The sequence below is a fragment of the Maylandia zebra genome, linkage group LG7 (assembly GCF_041146795.1).
Source record: "Maylandia zebra isolate NMK-2024a linkage group LG7, Mzebra_GT3a, whole genome shotgun sequence".
In the NCBI taxonomy this organism is placed as follows: Eukaryota; Metazoa; Chordata; class Actinopteri; order Cichliformes; family Cichlidae; genus Maylandia; species Maylandia zebra.
In genome coordinates, this window is record NC_135173.1 from 11,016,594 (window position 1) to 11,036,794 (window position 20,201).

The window sequence follows — 20,201 nt, forward strand, 5'->3', positions numbered from 1 at the left end:
TAAGAGCAAAAATAATCAAAATATTGAAAGCTATAGTAATATCTCAACTTTGAAATACTGTTTTGGTGTTAAATGTAAAAGAATCCAAACAAAGATAGAATTTTCTATGTATTGGCGAGCCAAGCCCACAAACAGAAAATAGACTGCTACATATCTTGTAAATATCTTGAAAGCATTAGATCTTGAACAAATCGGTATATGATGGCAGCATTGGTTTTCAGAATTCTATAGAAGATCTTAAAATACTTTGTGCTGTGAATCTGCATGTTTTTGGTAACACTTATGCACAACACACATTTATTTTAGTGCATGGACATGAATACTGGAAATGGGTCTGATATGTTTACAAAACCACAGTGCAAACATTCCTGAATGACACATAAATTAAGTCTCTGCAGTGTATGACACATAAAAGATATCGAGTGTCATTAAGATGGGGTTCATACCAGCATGGAACTGACATGTCAACTACAAGAGTCACTAAATGATATGTATTGTATACGATTGTGAGGTGGGTCATTCCAGAATGAATCTGGTATGTTTACAAACTCAGCCAGAGAAGTGAACCATTCATGATATGCGGCATGGAGGCATACAGTCTCTAAGTAACTACATGAGAATTGCGATGCCGTCTCACCTTCTATATTCCAGTTTGGGCCTCCAGCTGTGGTACAAAGTTATATATGTTTTTAAGAAATTTGTTCAACATATGTTCATTCTTCTATCAAGCTACAGGAAGTAGAGTGCTAAGACTAAGATTTGTACTGCAAGTAGGCTAAAATTCAGCACATGCACTAAAAGCAATAGTAGGAGATGCATGCTTTACTGCATTTACTAGCCTGACAGACAGATCACAAATTTAAGCAGAAGCACTATGAAAAAACCCCCCAAACAAAACATATAAGATGTTTCTTTAGGAGGGAAAGCCATATCAAGATTGAGCCACATTATCATGAGAGGCAGTAACTTTAACTATGCTGTAAGATACTCTACCGTGTCTGATACTTTCATGAAAGATTCTGGCATCATCTCTGTTCAAAGCCAACATGGACTCACTTTGTGCTGCAATTGAGGCAGATGAACACTTTTATGTAAGGTCAAGACAAATGCTTCTGTCTCAACAAGAATGTATTTACATTGATTCCTCAAAATTGGCCTTGAAACAAAGCTAAAGTTGCGGAAGATATTCTTGTTCGTTGGCACTATCTGACAATTACATCAGACCCTGTGCTTTTTAATGCTACTTCATATACAAGATACTTACCAAATAAAAGATAAATAATTATAAAGGCACTGGATTTACCTAAACTAATGGAACACTACCAGTCCCATTCTTATGGAAATGGAAACAGTGCATGTCAATATCTGCTGTGAATCACCGGGGAACACAGACATCTCACACCACAAGGAGACATCCACAGCAACAACCAACAAGCAGAAAACATTAATTTTATTAAGATGAAAATGGAAAACAGATGTACATGCAAGGATGAAAATAAGACCAGATTAGAAACTGAAAGATTACAGAATCAACGCTTAACACAGTTGACACAATTTTCTTTAAGTATACACAACAACATCGGCTTTATAGAAAGCTACTGCATTACATCTTTTTTGATCTATATAAACCATCCATTTGGAAATGTCTAAATTGGCCTGGCACTGGCTTAGCAATTTAGTTAGAATGAAACAAAAATACCTGTAGAATCTGCAGAACATGTATATCACCATGATTCAGCAGTACTCTTTTAAACTTACTGCTGTTGTTTTCGAGCAAAACTAAAGGAAGAACCTTAAAAATGTATGTATTTCTTTTTCTATAAGTTTTCTGTGCCACTGAAAAAGGGCTCCAGTGTAGGCTGTTCAATATTGCTCAGATTTTTAATGAAATTTATACAAAAAATAAGGCAGCTGCATTGTGAGCAGTATGTTTGCTTAGCATATCTCTTTGTAGTTCATAAACAGATAACATAGATTCTAGAGAGGATCTAATTTAACATTTTTAGAACTGTTTGGGTCTAAGAATAAGGAAGGACACTGAATAAATTAAACTGAAAAAAAACAAACAAACATCAAGCTGATGAAATGACACAGAAAAGCATGGATAGACGTGGCATACATAAACAAAGAGTGTTATGTATCGCTGACCACGATAATTAAAAGAAAGGAAAAATCATGCAAAATTATGACTTTACATTTATCGTGACAGAGGGAAATATTGTAACAGACAACAATAATTATCTGGAGCACTGATAACTGAGAAAGAAACAGTTAATCCAGAAAGTCAATATGACCACTCAGTATTAGCATGCATGATAAGCACGTCGATATGGTCAAATTGTTGAAGCAGTCTTAGGCTCCATTTACCTTCACTGTCAGACATGGCACCTTGCAAGTCATCCATGATGAATGCGATGTCTCGATCATAGCCACGAGTCCGAGATTCCTCTCTCATATGTTGCTGTACCTCTGGGAGGGAATGGCTTGACCCAAATTGGTCCCTGGAGTCAGCAGAAATGGGAGGGAGAGGACCAGCTGAAGCTCTAGCCATACCCATTGGTTGCCCCACTGGACTCAGAGGACTTTCCTCCTCTGAGTTCTGAGCAACAATGGGGATGCGTCCACGGCTTTGGCTTATAGGTAAACTAGTGGGTTTTGCTCTGGCTACCCCAGGGGCAAACGCTGCATCTAGAACCTCTCCCTCTGATTTAAGTCTTAATGAAGAACTGGACAGATCCCGTTTAATAGATAGATCCAAACCATAGACTGAAGAGGGTCGGGAGGAGGGGCGAGAACGGGTACCACTTGGGTAGGTGCCATCATCATGGGCAGTTGCCCTGATAGTAGAGCCAAGTCCAAGAGACTGACCAAGATTAAGAGAACCAGACAGGTTGGCCCCTAAGGAGGAGCCTAAATATTTTTGTTGCTCAGACAAGTTTTTTCTTAGCCCAAATGTAATCTCATCCTGAAGTAGCCTAGCTCTAGCAGCCAGACTGGACACAGAGGACGCTCCAGATCCCATGTAGCTACCATATTCAGGCTCAAGGTCCCTACTCTCCTGAATTGGGGAAAATTTTGTGATGGCCTTAGGGTCTATAAGGGCCTTTTTGTTCTTCATCTGTTTCTGGTAAAGCATAGCCGCTGGGAGTTGTTTTGCAGCCTGTTTTTCAAGGGTGAGCCTGCCAATGCTATATTTCTCTCCTTTAGGGAAATGGCGAAAATTGCTGTCACTGGGGAGATATTGTGGTAAGCCCAGACCAGTCAAGTGTTCGAGTCCCTCAGTTCCTCGTCGGAATTCTTGCTTGATCTGCTGCTTCAGTAGCTTCAGCTCATAAGGTTCTTCCATAGTATCATCTTCTCCTTTGCCATAACTCTGAAGCCGAGATGAGCCTAAAAATTCTGCCACCTAAACGGAAAAAATAGATAAAATTATACGCCACATGTTAAGTGTTATTGTGTAATTGTTCAAAACACTGAAGTGTTTTGAACAATTAAAAGGGCTATATCAGTCACACTGTTTTCTACATTCATGCAAGCCTAATAAAATAAAACTGGAGAATCAGCACTTCAAATTGTTGAATCGCTTTTTTAAATGAAAGAGCCAACACTAAGAAACACTAACATTCTGAGCTATTAGCATTTGTCTGAGGAGAAAAAGGTAGCAAAAACTAGAAACTAAGTTAACAGTATGGGATTTACCTCTGCTGTGCGCCTGAGTCTGTCTGCCTTGGACATCTCCTTATCAGGCAAGTTGAATCCAGAACCCAAGCCAGTATTGCTCAGCCCTGTTGACGCCTTGGTGAGCTCCCCTATGTCTTCTATCAGCACATAATTCCTGGCATTATGGTGGTCAATATCAGCATAGAAAGAATCAGCAGAAATGCTAGACATGGGACTAGAGGCCATGCTCCTCTCCTCAAGTCCTAACCTCAAGTCCAAGCTTCCATACTTGCCCCCTAGGTGAGCCACTCCATATCCACTTTCTGTGGAAGTTGGCACAATGAGCAGTGGCTGGTTGCGTATCACCTCATAGTTAGTGGTGATTTTGGGCTCTAAATCAGACAGGTTTGTTTGTCGCTGCTTCCCCTGCTGCAAGAGCAGAGCATGTTGGTAGCTGCCTGGCTGAGTCTGGGCATGGGAGAGGGACATGGTTGGGTAAGGAGACACCTGTTGGTGGTAAAGTGATTGTTGCTGATACATGTTCTGTTGGGTGTAGTGGCTAGTGGTTTGGGTCTGGGGAACATACTGGCCATAGTGAGAGTAGGGACTAGTTAGTGTGTTGTACTGGGAATCAGCTTCTGTCTGTGGGGGGATGAATTGCTCAAATTCCGACTGGGGAGCTGTCCGTGGTCTCTCAAGACCATCACCTCTGGTCTCTCTGATGTTGCTGACCTCACTGTCAGACATGTAGTCTCGCTCCTCTGCCACACCCTGAAGATAGGCTCTTTCTCTCTTCTCTCTTTCTTTCAGCAAGGCCTCCTTACGACGGTTGATACCCATCTCCAAGTACCTTGAATAAATAAATGAAATAAATATATATATATATATTTTTTTACAATTTTAGTACTCAAAAGTTCTAATAAAAACCAGGGGAGGTGGCAAACAATATTCTGTTTTCTCACACATTAATACCTGTTACTATGTGTGAGTGTTGAGAAGTCTCATTGAGAGATGTCAAGGCAGCCTTTTTGCCCATAAGCTATCAAGGTAAGAAGGGAATCATGCAGACGAATTAGGAAGATTGATGGCATGAGATGCAATGACTGATGCAGTGGAGTTAGCTTGAATCATTTTCTGAGGTATTAGTTATTTATTAATTTAATACAGTAATACAAGTATAGGTAACTTTATATCCTAAACTGCGATGATTTTAAAAAAATTAAATGTGTCTCACCGTAGCTTGGCATCAATCTCTTTTTCTTCTTCATCTAACTCAGCCTGTTTCTTTCGAAGTTTAGAAGATTCTCTCTCCACTAGATCAAGCTCCTTGTCAATGTCCTGCAGGATCTTTGCCCGGGCCATAGTTGTACTGCGAGCTAGACGGCGTCGAGCAGAGTTGGTGCTGTAGCCTGACCGTCCTGAGAGGGAGTCATCTTCAGGAGGGGGATCTGGCAGTGTTCTCTTTACCTTCTTACCTGTACTAGAGGGAGAGCCTCGGCTCTAGAATAAAAACAATCAAACAATCAGTTTGTCAATTCAGACTACTATATGACGGCTCATATTTTTCCATTCATATGTGATATGACTTACAGAATAGCTGTCTGCATAGTATCCACCCATCCTGTCTTCTGTGGAAGGACTAAGGGACTTAGGGTCAGATAGAGATTTTTGACCAGCCTTCAATATCCGAGGACCAGAAGAAAATCTGGTTGGGTCTGCAGTCAACATTCTCTGTCCTCCAAGTGACTTTTCTGGGGACAGTGGGGAAACTGTAGTATAGAAGGTTTTGGACTTAGCGGGGATGTCTGCTGAGAGGTGTGTGCTGTAGCCCACCTCAGTGGGAGCATGTCTTCTGTCTGAGTCTGTCTGACAGCTCAGACTTCCACCTCTCTGAGAGTTCTCTGGAGCTGATATATGTTTAATGATTTCTACTTTTGTGTCCATCTGGACATTAGGTCGCTTGATAGTTCCAGAGTGATCAGTCTGGACAGATATCTCTGCCACTGTCTGGATAGCAATGCTAGAGACCTTGGAGCCATGTTTTCCATCACTGCTATGCTTTCGAGAGCGTCGCCGAGCTTTTGTTGGAGCATCCCATTCATCTTGGTCTTCATCGTCAGTCTGAGCTGAGCTATCAATGTTTCTTTTATTTTTCTTTCTCCTTCCAACGTGTTGTTTCTCTGCTGAGTCTTCATCATCTGTCTGCACCCCACTATCAATTATTTTTTTCCCTATGTCCTGATCAGCTTGAAGCTTTACTAAATCTTGACTTTCCTCTATGTGTGTCCCAGCAGATGGAGTCGTAGACTCATCTCTGACTGGCCAGTACTGGCCACTGTCTCCTACACCTGCATATTTAGCATCTAGAAGATTTCCAGTGGGACCAGTACTACCATAGTGCTCGTCTAGCTGCCGCTGGAGTTGCAGTTGGAGCTGCTGAATTTGCTGCAACTGCTCTTTCTGCTGTGCATAGGTCTCCTGTTGAGCCACCATGTGGGCATGATGCTCCTCTTCTTGCTGAAGGAGAAGCTGCTGTTTCAGAGCCTGAAGTTCCTCAAGCTCCCTTTGGACCATAAGCTGTTCCTGTTCTCGATATCGCTGGATTTCTTGCCTTTCCCATTCCAGCTCTTCTGCAAGACATAGTTGCTTAAGCTTCTCTAGCTCTAGAAATTCCCTCTCCATCTGATACTGGGCCATTTTGGTGTTATCTAAGCCAGGGAATATTGGAGAAGAAGCTAGGGCATCCAGAGAAGCAGCAATAGCTTCCAGGGTGGCATCAGAGTACATCTCTGGATAACCAGTTATGATGTCAGCCAAAGCTGTAGGTAGAAAATCTTTAGATAGCCCAGAGTCAAAAGGAATTATCTGTCCAGGGTCTGTAGTGGGGATAAAGCCATATGGGTGTGGTAATGGCTGGCTGTGGACTATTGATGTGGGTGTTAAGGTTGTGCTAAAGACAGAACCTGGCTGAGTCGTAATTGCATATGTGGATGGAACTGGGGCAGCAACAGAGGAGTAAACTATTCCATCTGATGTCCTTAGAGCACTATTTACACCAAACCCAGCTGCAGGGATCTGGGAGTATTGAGCAGTAGTCATCAAAGGGTAGACTCCAGTCGTTTTGCTAGTGTAGTCTAGTGCTTTACCTGTTGTAATAAAATATATATTTTATTCTTCTAAAAAACTTTTATTAAAAAAAACCCCAAATGAGTCATGCAATTTGGATTAAAAAAAACTGCACATGCATATCTGAAGTCATTTTGGCTAGCAAGATGCAAAACCAAAATACTGAGGGAGCACACGTAGGCAAACACATGCATCTGTATGAAAAAACGGAAAAGAAAAGAAAAACAGGTTAATATTTAAGGAAATCATGCATATTAAACAGCAAAGCAAATTAAATAATTTCCAAAAAAGTTAAGGAGATCATGCAACCTATAAATAAAAAACAGAAGATTTAATCATATAAAAGATTTTATTAGAGAAGTGTAGAAAATATATAAAATACTGGTGATTTTTTTTTCAAACAAAATGTTTCCAAAATGCTTCTTTGCTTGAAATCGAATTTTAGTTGGTAATCACTTCAGGGAATTTTATGTTAATTTTATTATGTGCTAAAGGGTGACGGGTCTTGCCTTCAGGCAGCAGGCTTGGACTCTTTGTAATATGTACAGAATTTTCCATTATCTTGCTGATATAACCAAGCTTCTCACTGACAGAATCATTGTTCAGCATTAATGGTGCCTCGAAGAAATTAAGTTTTCCATGCTATGTGCATCAGTGGAACCTATAACTATTCAGATTGTCATGTGTCTGCTGAAAACAAGCCAGGTGGTCAATGGCTGCTTTAGCCTAGAGTACACAACATCTTCAGGAGACAGAAACACTCTCTACTTTTAAGATTAGGCTTACTTTTCTTTTTGATAAAGCATATAGTTAGGGCTGAATCTTCCCTTACGGTGCAATGTCTAGGCTGCTAGGGGCTTCCCATGATGCATTGAGTGTCTTTCTTTACTCATCTTTTTACTCACCATGTGTCTATACACATTAGTTATTATTAATCTCTTTCTCGCTTGACCCCCCAGTGATCAGGATAGGTGGCTGCCTCTCCCTCAACCTGGTTCTGCTGCAGATTTCTTCCTGTTAAAAGACAGTTTTTCCTTCCCACTGACGCGCTTGCTTATAGATATTCATATAATTGTTTGGGTTTTCTCTGTTTTCTCTGTATTATTGTCTTTACCTTACAATATAAAGCACTTGGAGGTAACTATTGTGATTTGGCGCTATATAAGTATAATAAAATGGAACTGAATCTATGAATCAAAATATTTTTTTAATTTGTGAAATTACAGAACACATCTTTGTATGTTCTTTGTCTATTTCTGTCTTAAAGATAAAGGGCATTTATTGTCAATTTTTCTCAAATTATCAGAATCTTCTAATGATATTATATACCACAGTTGGTAGAGTTATCTTTTTTACCCTGATTGAATAATAATTTTCCTAATTTGTTATGAGATATTCCTCAAACTATGTCCTTCCAGCTTTTATAAAGCATGTTGCTGGCATTAAATTTAAAATTGGCATATATGCAGTGCTGGTGAGTAACGGAATACATGTACCGGCGTTACGTATTTAAAATACAAAATATGAGTAACTGTATTCTGTTACAGTTACCGTTTAAAAAGGTGGTATTCAGAATACAGTTACTTTGTTGAATTAAAGGGATTACACGGCGATCTTTTCCTGTTTCATACGTTATGTTGTCCCCTCTCTATTTGTGGTAATTCCACCCTGGTGGAAACCCAAACGAAACACGTATTAAGAGGCTCTAATTCCTCTGTCTCAATCTCGCAGCCCATGTCACCCCTACTTGCAGCCCGTATAATGATGCGGCGAAATATTTTAAAAAGTTATATAATGTGAAGGCAATAGGCAGAGTGTTACAGGCATAGCCCTAAAGAATGTAGCCTCATGGGCAGTGTAGCCCAGTTGTAAGTAAGCTATTAACTGTAAACTCTGTTTGTGTTTTTCTCCATTGGAGCAACCTTTCAGCGCGTCCCTCTGTCTCTCACTAACAAAGTTGACCCAGACAACAAAGTAAAGCTAGTGTCCTAACTTTTTTGGAAACAGTATGCAAGCAAACATGAAATAATAAACTTCCAGGAAAAATAAGTATGTTTATCTTCAGAAAGAACTGAACTGTAAAAACATACTATATGTCATGCAGAGGCATTTTAAAAGCTTGATTCAAGCCAATGGAAGCCCACTCCCCCCTCTCAAAAAAAGAAAACACGGAAGTAAAAAAGACAAATCATGCAGAAGTACTCTCATACTCACCAGCAGAAAGTTTAGCTGCAGTGAGGTCTATAGCGCCATCTGAAGAGCCACTGAGGTAGTCATAGTCACTTTTAGGAACCATGGAAAACAGTCCTGCCTCTGTCAAGTTGGTTTCAGACACTGATGCTTTTATGCCATTAGTTCCTTTGATACTATACAGTCCAGCATTATCATATTGATAGTGGTCATCTCTGTAGCCAAAACGGTTATCAGGTTGGCTTGTAACTGGAGGCTGTGTTCTGCATGATCCCGTGAATGGTAGCTTGTAAATTACATCACAGCAAACACTATGCCTTCCTGCTGTAAGGTCCATTGGGGTCCCTTCATCCTCTACAACAGTGGTCACCACTCCTGGACTTGTACCAGACAATGCTACCACAGCTCTCATTGGTTTGTAGTTTGTCAGATCCATGGCCTCTGTGGCCTCTAGAGAAAGGACAGGCCCTCCATTGCTGAGAAGTGTGGGGACTGACATCAATGGCTGTTTTGCTCCAGAGGACACAAGAGCTTCAAAGGAAAGATTAATTGGTATATCTTGAGCTGTGGATGCTACAGCACTCAGCATGGGTTGGGTGCTAACAGGTCTGTATACGATCTGTGCTAAGGGCTCAAATGGTTTGTATGTTGTGAGGGATAGTGGCAATGATGTAACGGGGCCTTGCAAATCAAGCGGTTTCTCTGCTGGAGTGTTGCTATATGAAGCAATAGTAGCTGTGCATGTGACAATTGTGATGCTGTCAGTGACAACAGACAGTGTGGTTGCTGGGGTAATTGCTGGACTAAGATTTACTATCTCCGGCTGTACTGCTGTAATTTGACGGCCACTAGAGTCACTTGAAAAAGACTGTCGACTTGATTCAGGCGGAGTCAGGTCCATGCCTTGCGCAGTCATCTTTATACCAACCTTCATTGTACGTAAATCAATAACATCACCAGGATATATTTTACCATTCTGTTTGGGTACAGGTTGGACTTTAGCAATGTCTGGTTGTATAGTTATTGCTACACTAGGTGGAGGGACCTGTGGAAGTCTTTCATGGACAACAGAAACAGTGGTCCTCTGGACCTCAGTGGTAACTACTTGAGTAACTAGGCTAGGAAGGCTTTCAGGTGGCTGGCCTGAGGTGGAAATTGAAGCTGAATACATATGGCTCATACTAGAGACCACCTTTTCTGCTCCTCTTATCTCCTGGCTTTCAATAGACTCTTGCTGAATTTTAGTGATGGTGACTGGAGAAACATTCTGTGGAATGTCTTGCACTGTGGGCCGTGAGGTCCTCGCGGTGTATTCCTCAGTGGTTATTAGCTCCACAGGGTGATCATATTCTGATGAATAAGTCAATGCATGTGGTTGGCGTTCTGGAATAGATTCTCTTCTGTAGGGGAGCTGAACAGCATAACCATCATTAGAAACATCTTTTTCAGCTGGCAGGTTTACTACCTGTGCTAATTGGTATGGTTGCTGCATGGTTATGGATTCTCTTCTGGTGGCAGCAAAGGCTTCAGCTGTAACCACTTGTCTGGGCATTTCATACTCTGTAGGACAAGTAAATCTTTCAGTTGTGGCATATGTTGGCTGTACTATGGAAGATATGGATGTCCTCCTCTTATGGGTGGTTTCCTCAGTTGTCATAACTGGCATTCCAGGCCCAGCCTGAGGTTGTATCATGGATGATGATATTGAAGAAGCTATGAGATCAGCATCCTTAGTTATAATTTGTGAAGGAGGCTCAAATTGAGGTTGCAATGCCAGTGGTGGCACTGAATGTGTCATAACTGAGGATGTTATTCCTTCACAGACCTTTGGAATATATATATGAGGAGGTATATTTGGATGTGTAACTATGTGTTCAACTTCCATGATAAGAGGTGATGGTGTTTCCTCAGCAGCTGTAGGAGATATCTTCTTATCGTCTATAGTTAATGGCATTAACTCAACAGGGGTAATTTCACTTACCACAGGTTGATGATGCGGTAATGGATGTACCATTGCTATCTCTGGTATTCTAACAGCTGCATCAGTTGTAATAACTTCTGTGAGTACATCAGACTTGGTAGGGAGGAAAACCCCTTCAGCTACAAGAAGTGGTTGCTGAGTAGGCAGATGTTCTGTCACTGCAGGCAGAACTTCTGAAGGTTGAATAGTTTGTAGAACAGGTGAGGGTTCAGAAATGGTCCAGCTATAGTTAAGACCTGTGGCCAATTCTTGATCTTTCGAATGAGTCATTGCTTCAGATACTGTAAGTGGATGCTCAACAGGGATTTGCTGAACACCTGGTATCAGTGATCTTAATGAAATTGCTTCTGCAACAACGACATCAGTAGGTACATCCTCGTCTGTATGTGGCATTTCAATTTGGGCTGCAGCTTGTGCATCAAAAACAGTTGCAGATGGTCTATCTTGGGCTACAGGTTTGTCAAAAGATACTCCAGGCTGCAATGAAGTAGAAAAAACTTCAATCAGAGGCTCTGGCTGGAGAGGTATGGTTGGTTTGGGAGCCTGAGGAACCAGTGCTTCACTTAAACTTTCTGATGGAACTGTTATGATCTCTGTAATTGTGGCTTGGACTGGATGAATGAGAATTTTTGGCTCTGGGGACACTGTGATGACCTCAGACAGTGTTTTAGGTTGTGACAGTGGTGGAGTCATTGATTGCTCCTGGTGCACAAATGGTTTCTTAATTGGAAAAGGCACAGTATGTGCTTGGACAGAAGTTTCCTGGGCTAATGGCAATGTTACGATATCAACTACAGGAAGCGATGACAGCATTACAGATGGCATAGTGTCTGTTTTAGCTTGGACTTCAGAAACTACTACCTCAGAAGTTGTCATTTGTTCAGGGACAGCTGAAGCTACAGATATTGGAGGTGGATGCCTTACAGTAGGGACCGAGGCTCTCCTTACTGTAGCCTGTGCTGAGAATACTTCAATGGGTGCTTTCTGCTCTGATGGTGTTGTCCGTATTCCTGACACTTTTGTGGAAGGGATGGACCCTCTTCTTACAGGTGCTTGGACAGTTATGGACTCTGTTGGTGAACCAGGTTCTGATGGAAGCGTTATCACTACATAGGTTTGTAAACATTTCGCATGTCTAGGAGATACAGGTGATTTAGGAGATGTTGCACCCAACTTAGACTCCACAGGTCTTGTCAGACTAAGTGATAGAGCCTTTGGAGGTTCTTTTGTCCTGGGGAGGGTTGCCGCTTTGGGAGCTACAGGAGGTGGCTTGACACTCTCTCCTGGTTTATGACTGAAAACCAGTCCAGCTGGAATTGATACAGGTTTAGGTGGTATGGGTGGAGGAGGCTTGGTAGTCTGACTAGGAATAGAAGCTGCAGAAAGAACTGGTGTGAAATTTGCTTTAGCAGTTGTCACTGGAGTGGGAACTGATTGCTTTGGAACAGTTGGTTTGGGTAAAGTGGATGGAGGTGTTGGACTAGAAACTGTAATGGGTACTTCTACTGTGTCTATAACTTTAGGTGAAATGGGTGGAGCTACAACTTCCTGCACTGTTGCCACCTTAGTAGGAAGTGAAGATATATCTGTACTGCACACATCTGAAGCAGAATGTGGGGCTACTTGGCTACCATATGGAGCAGAAGCAATGAAAGATATTGGCCCTTTGCTAGGTATACCTTGGTTTCTGGCTTGTTCAATCAAAGCTTTGTTCTCTACACTGGGGACAATGATAACTACATGCCCCTGTCTATTTGGTGTTACTAACTGAGGTACAACTCCACCATCTGATTTCATGGCTTCCATTCTTGGTTGGATATCCACAACAACAGATTGCATTGGCTGTCCAACAGCTGTGGTTCCCATAGGTGATGTAGTCCGAGTGGCATGCTCAACAGGTTTTACAAAAGGAACATCTTTATTAGTTTCAGGTAATGATACCGAAGTAGATCGAGGGGGAGGAGGAGGCGGGACCTTCTTTTTGACTATAGTAGTTGAAGCTGTTGCTGCTGAAGGCATCTGGGCGGTTTGAGCCAGAGGTGGGACTACCACTGGACTGACTGATGGGATGGCTGATTGTACAGGGACTGAGTGTACCACTTTAGTTTCAGCTTGAGCTGGGGTAGTAACAAGTGCTGAGACTGGTAATGGGGGATGTGTTGGTATGGGAGCTGTGGTTGAAACCAGGTCAGGCATCTGCACTATGACTGGTTCAGGACATGAAACTAGAGTGACAGAAGTGGAAAGACTGGCAGATGTTGGAGCCGAGACTGCAACAGGTCGGGCTGCTACTAGGGTTGTAGAATGAATGGAGACAACAGAAGGTGCTGGACTTGGTGCTGAGACCTGTGAAATAGCTGGAATGTTGTCAGGAACCTGAGATGGAGATGAAACCAAGTCTGGCATTTGTACCACAACAGGTGATGCAGTTATGGCTTCTACTGTAGAAGTCTGAACTTGAATGGCTGTAGCTGTTTGCACTTTGGATGGATCAGACACAACATCTGGTATTGTAACTATAACTGTAACTGGAGAAGAAGAGACTGAGTTTTCATTAGATTGTACTCCTGCATCTGTGGCAGGCAGTGGTGAGGAGATCTCTGGAGGTGATTGTGTTTTAAATGAAGCAGAAGGTGTTGGTGTAGACAGTGGAGTTGAATCTGATGAAAGAGGTGTTTGAGCCTGGAATGGAGATGAAGATGTAGCATTAGAGGCCAAACTGGAATCTGCACTAGCTGGTGAGGTTGGAGGTGACACTGGTGATACAGGAGAAGGTGTTGTAGTTAGTTCTGGAGCTGATATTGGAGTTGGAATAGGTTTTGGCTCTGGAATTTCACAGACTACACATATAGGATCCATCTCAACAGTTTCAGACAAAGATGGGCTTATGCATGGTTCTTCTTTGGTCTCAGAGTCATCACTGGGGGTAATGTCAGAGGAAATACCAATGCCATAGTCATCTGCAAGACTGTCATCCTCTTCTTCCCCAGATGAACACTGAGTAATCTTGAGGTCTGGTATAGGGAACAATGCTTTCCTTAATGCAGGATCTTGTTGAATCATAGGCCTAACAAAACTTATAGCCCCACTAGGAGTACTAGGGACAACAGTTATGTCAGGACGCTTTGGGGGCTCAGAAGGGCGTGGAGGGGCTGGTCGCTTCTTTTTCTTTGCTGACATGTCACTTAAAGTTTCAGTTTCTGTAAGAGGCATTTCAAGTTTTTCAGTTGGGTATGTCTCTTCTATAGTCACTACACAAGTTTCAGCAAATGAGGGAGGGCAAGTGACCTGTGAAGCGCTTGAGGCAGAAGATTCCATGGCATTTTGTGCCTGCTGAAATTCATGCTCTATCATCATTAACTCTCTCTTCTTTTGCATCATCTCCTCATAAACCTCCTCAGGAGACCTGAGTTTTTTGAGAGAATCAGAGCCAGTATCATTTTTGGGTTCTTCCAGAGATTCACTCATTTTAATTTCAGGTTCCTCAACTAAGGATTCATAAAGATAGTCCTCTATTGCCATCCCCCCATAGAGTGGCTCAATATCAGGTGGACTGTCTCCTGGAATAGCTTTAGTCTTCTGAATAATTTCCTCGTATGCTTCTTCTGCACTCTTTAATGATTTTGTCACACTGTCCTTTTCTATAAATGGATCAGAAAGGGTGTATGGTATGACTGTTGGTGAAGGTTTACGTCCTCTCTGTACAGCTTGAGTGGCTTCTGATTCTGATTCTATACTGGCAGAATACTCCGAGCCAGATGTTCTATGAGTTTCCTTTATAACTGTGACTTCTTTCAGATCCTCTGTGGAGGAAGAATCTTTGTGTGGGGACAGTAGTTGTCCATGGGGTCCCATCTTCTCTTCCTCAGAGGAGTCTTCGATGGTAGGAAGAGGCTGAGTTGGTTGCCTGTGCTTACCTTTGCGATACTGTTTGTCCCCACTGGGTTTCCTGCGACTAGGGCTGCTATCACTATCCTCTTCCAGGGAGGAGGCTGATGTAGGTGAAGATTCTGGAGTAAAACTGGATGCTTGAACACTAGATGAACCCTTTGACACAGATTCTGTGATGCTTTCTATTTCTTCATCTGTGCTTTGTCTTTGTCTCATGACTGGAATTGCTTTCTTGAAAGTAGTTCTGGGTAATGTTTCAGGCACGCTTTGAGCAGTCATGCTGTCAGTTTTTGGGACTGCTTTGTTCCTGGCTGGGCTGTCTTCATTATCTGTGCTACCTTTTCTAGAAAGTGGTTTGACTGTCACCAATGTATTATCAAGGTCAGTATCCTTTATAGCTTGTACATTCTCCAAATTCTTTTCTTTCTCATCTTCTGATACAGACATTTCTTCTTCATCACCCATACCCATTATCTGCTTGCGGATGAACTCTTCGTCTTCCACAGAGGAGTCAGCACTCTCAGTTTTGATGTCCTCACTGCTGGATGAAATATTGCTCACCTTTAGTTTCCTTCTCTGGACTTTAGGTGATGGTGAGGGTGTGAGTTCACTTTCACTGCTTTCATCCATTGCTTGGAAACTCAGACGCCTTCTTTTAGCATTTATCTGCTCCTTTGCTGGTATAGAAGAATCCGCACCATCTTTGCTTGCACCACTCACTATTTCATCATTCAATTCATGTAATATGGGTAAAATCTGAGGTTGCTCTTCATCATGACCCTCTGGTTTGGATTTGGGCTTAGTAGCTGTTACAGGGACATCTGTAGGCACCTCCGCAGTGGAAAGAGAGTCTTTTCGTTTCTTACTGAGCTCTTTGTCTTCATCTTCATCCTAAAATTGTGAAAAGGAAGACATATCAGTGTGCCTGTGATTACATTTCTTTAATAAATGAAGTTGACTCTTAATGCTGTGGAACCCAAGATCTGTCATGAGCTAACTTACTGCAGAAGACACACCAACAAGCTTAACAAGATTCTGTCCCCTTTTGAGTTAATCAGTGTAACCAAATGGAGCTGTAATGTACAAATTTCCATATTACTCCATATACTCATGAAAATGCCATCACTGATGTGAACAACTTTAACGTTCTTATAATTTGAAAGATAAAAGTCAAAGTTTTCAAGATTAGCAAAACAAGAGTTTGGAATCTGATGTGCTTTGAATATAAAAATACATCTAATCTTATACAGGTAAAGTATAGCCAAGACTAAAGAACAGAGAGAAAAGCTCTTGTTGTTTAATTTTTTATCTCTTTTAGATAATCTAGATTTTTTTTCAACAAACAGGATAAACTCTTACTTTTCTTTTTGGAGAGACTGGTTGCGACTCAATGGTTGAGAGGATGTTGGTAATTTTGTCAGCAGAGTCATCAGTAAATTCTTTGCTGTCAGTTACTGTGACTGCATCTCCTTCCATAACCACCTGCTGCTGTTCTTTTGACTCTGGTTGCACCATAATTTGCTGCAAAGATTTTGATGAGTCTGTCAGGATGGTGCGATCATCAGTGTCTACCACCTTAATAATCCTCTCTGCAACAGACAGGTCTTGTTTTGTCTGAGCCTCTGGAATAACTTGAGCTACTGCAACCTCTGGAGTGACAGGGGACGCAGAGACAACTGAAGCGTCAGGAACTGGAACTGAAGAAGGTTCAGCTACTCCTGCTTCAAATTCAACTTTATGAAGATCCGTTTTAGACTCTTCAGTTTTGCGTAATTTTGTCGTGCTGAAATCTGTTTTTGGTACCTCTTCTTTCTTGGTAACATCTGTATCTAGAACGTCAATCGTTGGTGTTACCTCTGTCAAAGGTTGCTTTAAAACCTCTTCTTTGGTGGGTAAAGGTGTCGTCTCAAGCTCAATATGTGTAGACGCTGCTGTAAGCATTGTTTCCATTTTGAGAGATGTTGAGTCTACATTTGCTTTTATGGTTGAAACTGTTGGTGCTGTCTCAACAGGCACGGGGGTGGGTTGTGATTTTGTGGGTCCAGGCCTGGTCTCTGACTTCGTTGAGGTGGTTTTGGGCTCTGCCTTTGTGGTTACTGGTGTGGCCTGGGTCTCTGACTTGGCAGGTGGAGGTGAAGGTTGAGGCATTTTTCCTGAGTCTCCCAGCTGTCCTGACAAAGCCCTCTGAGTTTGGCAGTTTAAACACAGCCATTCCTTCTGTAATCAAACAAAAACAACATAATTAGGAAACACATTAAGATAAAAAGTCACAATACCAAATGAGAGCTATTGTAATCAGGCTAATTATGGTCCTTATCCAAAGAATTTATTTGTTCAAAAAGATAACTGAAGCGTTATGCCAGAGTTGTAAAGTCATGAATGAATTAGCTTCTTTGTCATGCTTCACACCACTGCTTTTTCATTAGCTTCTGGACTAGTACCTGATGATATGTATATGGATGGCCCTGCATAATGATTTAAAATCTTGACTTAGAGCCTACTTAAATAAAGTATTATACCTTAAATTATTAGTAATAATTAAAATGAAACTGTCTGGAATTTATGACTAAATTAGTACTTGGTATTTAGGTGGGATGTCTCCATGTGTGTACCAATGCCACAGAAAAACAGCGCTCTAAAACCAAGCTAGCAGAACAAAGAAATTGTTGAGTAATTGTTTGGCTAGCCCATTGAGACATTACACAAAAAAAGGATATCTATTCTGTAATATATATAACTGTGCCTAACTAATTATTAGCCCATTACCTTCACTGTTTAAGAAAGGGAATTATATCGGCTCAAATAACAACAGACTAAATCTGAGCACTGACAACACTAAACTTTGTTACATGTCAGGTGCTCATTAAAATCCTGCATTAAGATCACAGTAAATTACCCCACTGTGTGCAGAACTCAGTTTTCTTGTGCATGCATTTTTTCTGCTTTCTGTTATGATGATACAGAATCTTGTGTTTTATATGTCATTTCATCCATACACATTCAAAAAAAAGAGTCCACGGTCAAAAGTAACCTGGCCAGGCTGAATTAGACAGAAAGGTTATTTTTCATACAAAGTGGAACTATTAAAGAAAAAGAAGGGCTTATGTAAGTTGAATCAGTATCAATCTCATTTTACAAAAGCCTCGCCTCAGACTTTATTTCTTTTTAAACTGCTTTCAGAAAGACAATTTGCTGAAAATAGTGCCAAATTACTTGAATGAGGCTGCTTTATGTCTTTACTGAAAGGAAAAGCAAAAACAAAGAAAAACACTGAAGAAAAACAACAAGCACAAAACAACAAAAAGAAAAAATACTTGAAGAACTCAGTCGTGTGATGTCTAGACTTTTTCCTGTTAAGTACGTTTGCAAGTAATAAAAGTTCCAAATTATGTGTTTTAGACTAAGACATGATAATTCCTGATGGTTTTCACATAGACAAATATTATAGTCAATACAATACAGTTTTGGATGCTGAGTAATACCATAGCACTCTAAGTGATCTAAATTCAGTAATCAGCTATCAATGCTGAAAAACAGACTTAGATTTTTAAACTTCTTAATAAAATAATATAAACATGCTCAGTACTGTTACAGTAGACCGTACATTACACATGAAACAGCAATAGAATGCTTACCTTGCAAAAAAGCTAATCTCATTTTATAAGGAATGCTATTACTTCAAAATGTACTCCTCTGAAGACATTTCCTATCACATCTAAGCTCCATTAATGAACAGCTAAAGAGGACAAAAGCCATAAGCTGCCAATACATTAAGCACTGTGTCTGTACTAGCAACCTAGCAGACCAAATCACAGCAATGCGCCTGCCTCTGCAGAGTCAGGGAGAGCTGCTCTCATATAGGACAGAGGGGGAGTTTATAACACACACATATCCTGTGAAACACCACAAAGTTTTAATTACTTCATCCATGGTTTAATGTATTAGACCCATACTACTTATACTGTTTAGTGTATATACATTTAGAATATCATAATTATGCTAATACAGTGGTCATATATGCATAACAATGCCCATGTAATTCATAAACTAGTAACACAGTTACTTTGTTCTTTTCTCTTTCATTTTACTTGTGAAACTGAGCTTTTAAAATACCCCTCTTGTTTGTATATTTTGTCCCACTAAATTGTATAATTATTGCTTGTAACTTTCCAGAACTACCACTGAAGACTGATAGCGTACATCTACTGCAAATAGAGCATGCAAGGAAGTGTTTATATTCAGAAAGTGTAGGCAGCAGTAACACTGCAAGATGAATATGATAAACTGCATGAGCGTGTTTTGTTTCTAACTGAGAAATATTAATTGAAAACAAAATTACAGCCAGTGAGAACACATTAACATAATCTTTGATAAATAACGCCATAAAAAATGGGGAAAAAATGCTAGACTTAGAGGAAAATCTGATACTGATGCATTCAGTTTGCCTGACAGTGAGATGTTTTTGTTCAGTGAGTCGTGATTCAGTCAGGAGGATGATAATCCTATTTGTTACCAACAGTAACAAATAATACCTCATCAGCAGAGTGTATGATGCTGATAATTGTGTTAAACACAAAATGATTTGAGTCTCAGTTTCGTGTGATCTGATGCGAGTTCAGCATCAGTGATGTTTACCTTTGAAGTTGATCAAACACTAATTACCAGGAGGTTCATCTAAAACCCATATTTGCTGAGAACAATTCATCAAGAATACAGAATATGTGCTGAAAAACCTTTTAAGTCTAAAGGTTAGGGTTAGTTCAAGTATTCTAATATAATCCCAACATGTCCTTCCATGCTCCATATTCTTCTCTGTCTTGCTTACAAGATGTAATCACAGGTAAGGTGTAAGATGCTCTTCTTGCCTGTGTATGCTAATCAGCAATTTCATGTCACTACCAAGGCCATTCAGAGGATAAATTAATAATCATAAACTTCTGCTCTTCCTGTTTGTTTGATCATCTTGTAGACCCATTACAATATGGTCTGATGGGAGGCAGCTGATTATCTTTATAACTAATGTATACTAAAATGAATACAATTTTTCCTGTGTATAAACACCTGTGCCATTTGTCATTTTCAAGGAGATGAAATCGCAAGTAGTCATAAGCAATCTTAACTTTAGTTCGAAGATGGATATAAAATCAGATACATTTTACAATCATTGATTACAGGAGATGTTTACAGTTGTAATATTTCTGATATTCTATTAGTCAGCATCAATTTATTAGTTACCCTCTATGGATTGTCTTTAGTAAAGATAACTGCAAACTGAAATTAAAACATATTCACAACACAGAGGTTGTGACAAAGCTACTTGCCGACAATCTAATATGGTTCACGCCATCTTCAG

The 20,201-nt window shown here is 40.6% G+C and overlaps 1 protein-coding gene across 1 annotated transcript in view; it reads right to left on the reverse strand.

Moving 5' to 3' along the window:
* Positions 1–20,201, reverse strand: part of pclob (piccolo presynaptic cytomatrix protein b) — a 61,634-nt gene that overhangs the window by 15,196 nt on the left and 26,237 nt on the right. Inside the window, exons 14-21 of the mRNA XM_076887108.1 lie at positions 16,208–17,065; positions 9,001–15,739; positions 5,251–6,806; positions 4,895–5,160; positions 3,700–4,510; positions 2,368–3,406; positions 994–1,062; positions 638–664 (exon numbers count right to left, since the gene is read on the reverse strand). Coding sequence (XP_076743223.1) covers positions 638–664; positions 994–1,062; positions 2,368–3,406; positions 3,700–4,510; positions 4,895–5,160; positions 5,251–6,806; positions 9,001–15,739; positions 16,208–17,065 — 11,365 coding nt within the window. The remainder of the gene's footprint in view (positions 1–637; positions 665–993; positions 1,063–2,367; positions 3,407–3,699; positions 4,511–4,894; positions 5,161–5,250; positions 6,807–9,000; positions 15,740–16,207; positions 17,066–20,201) is intronic.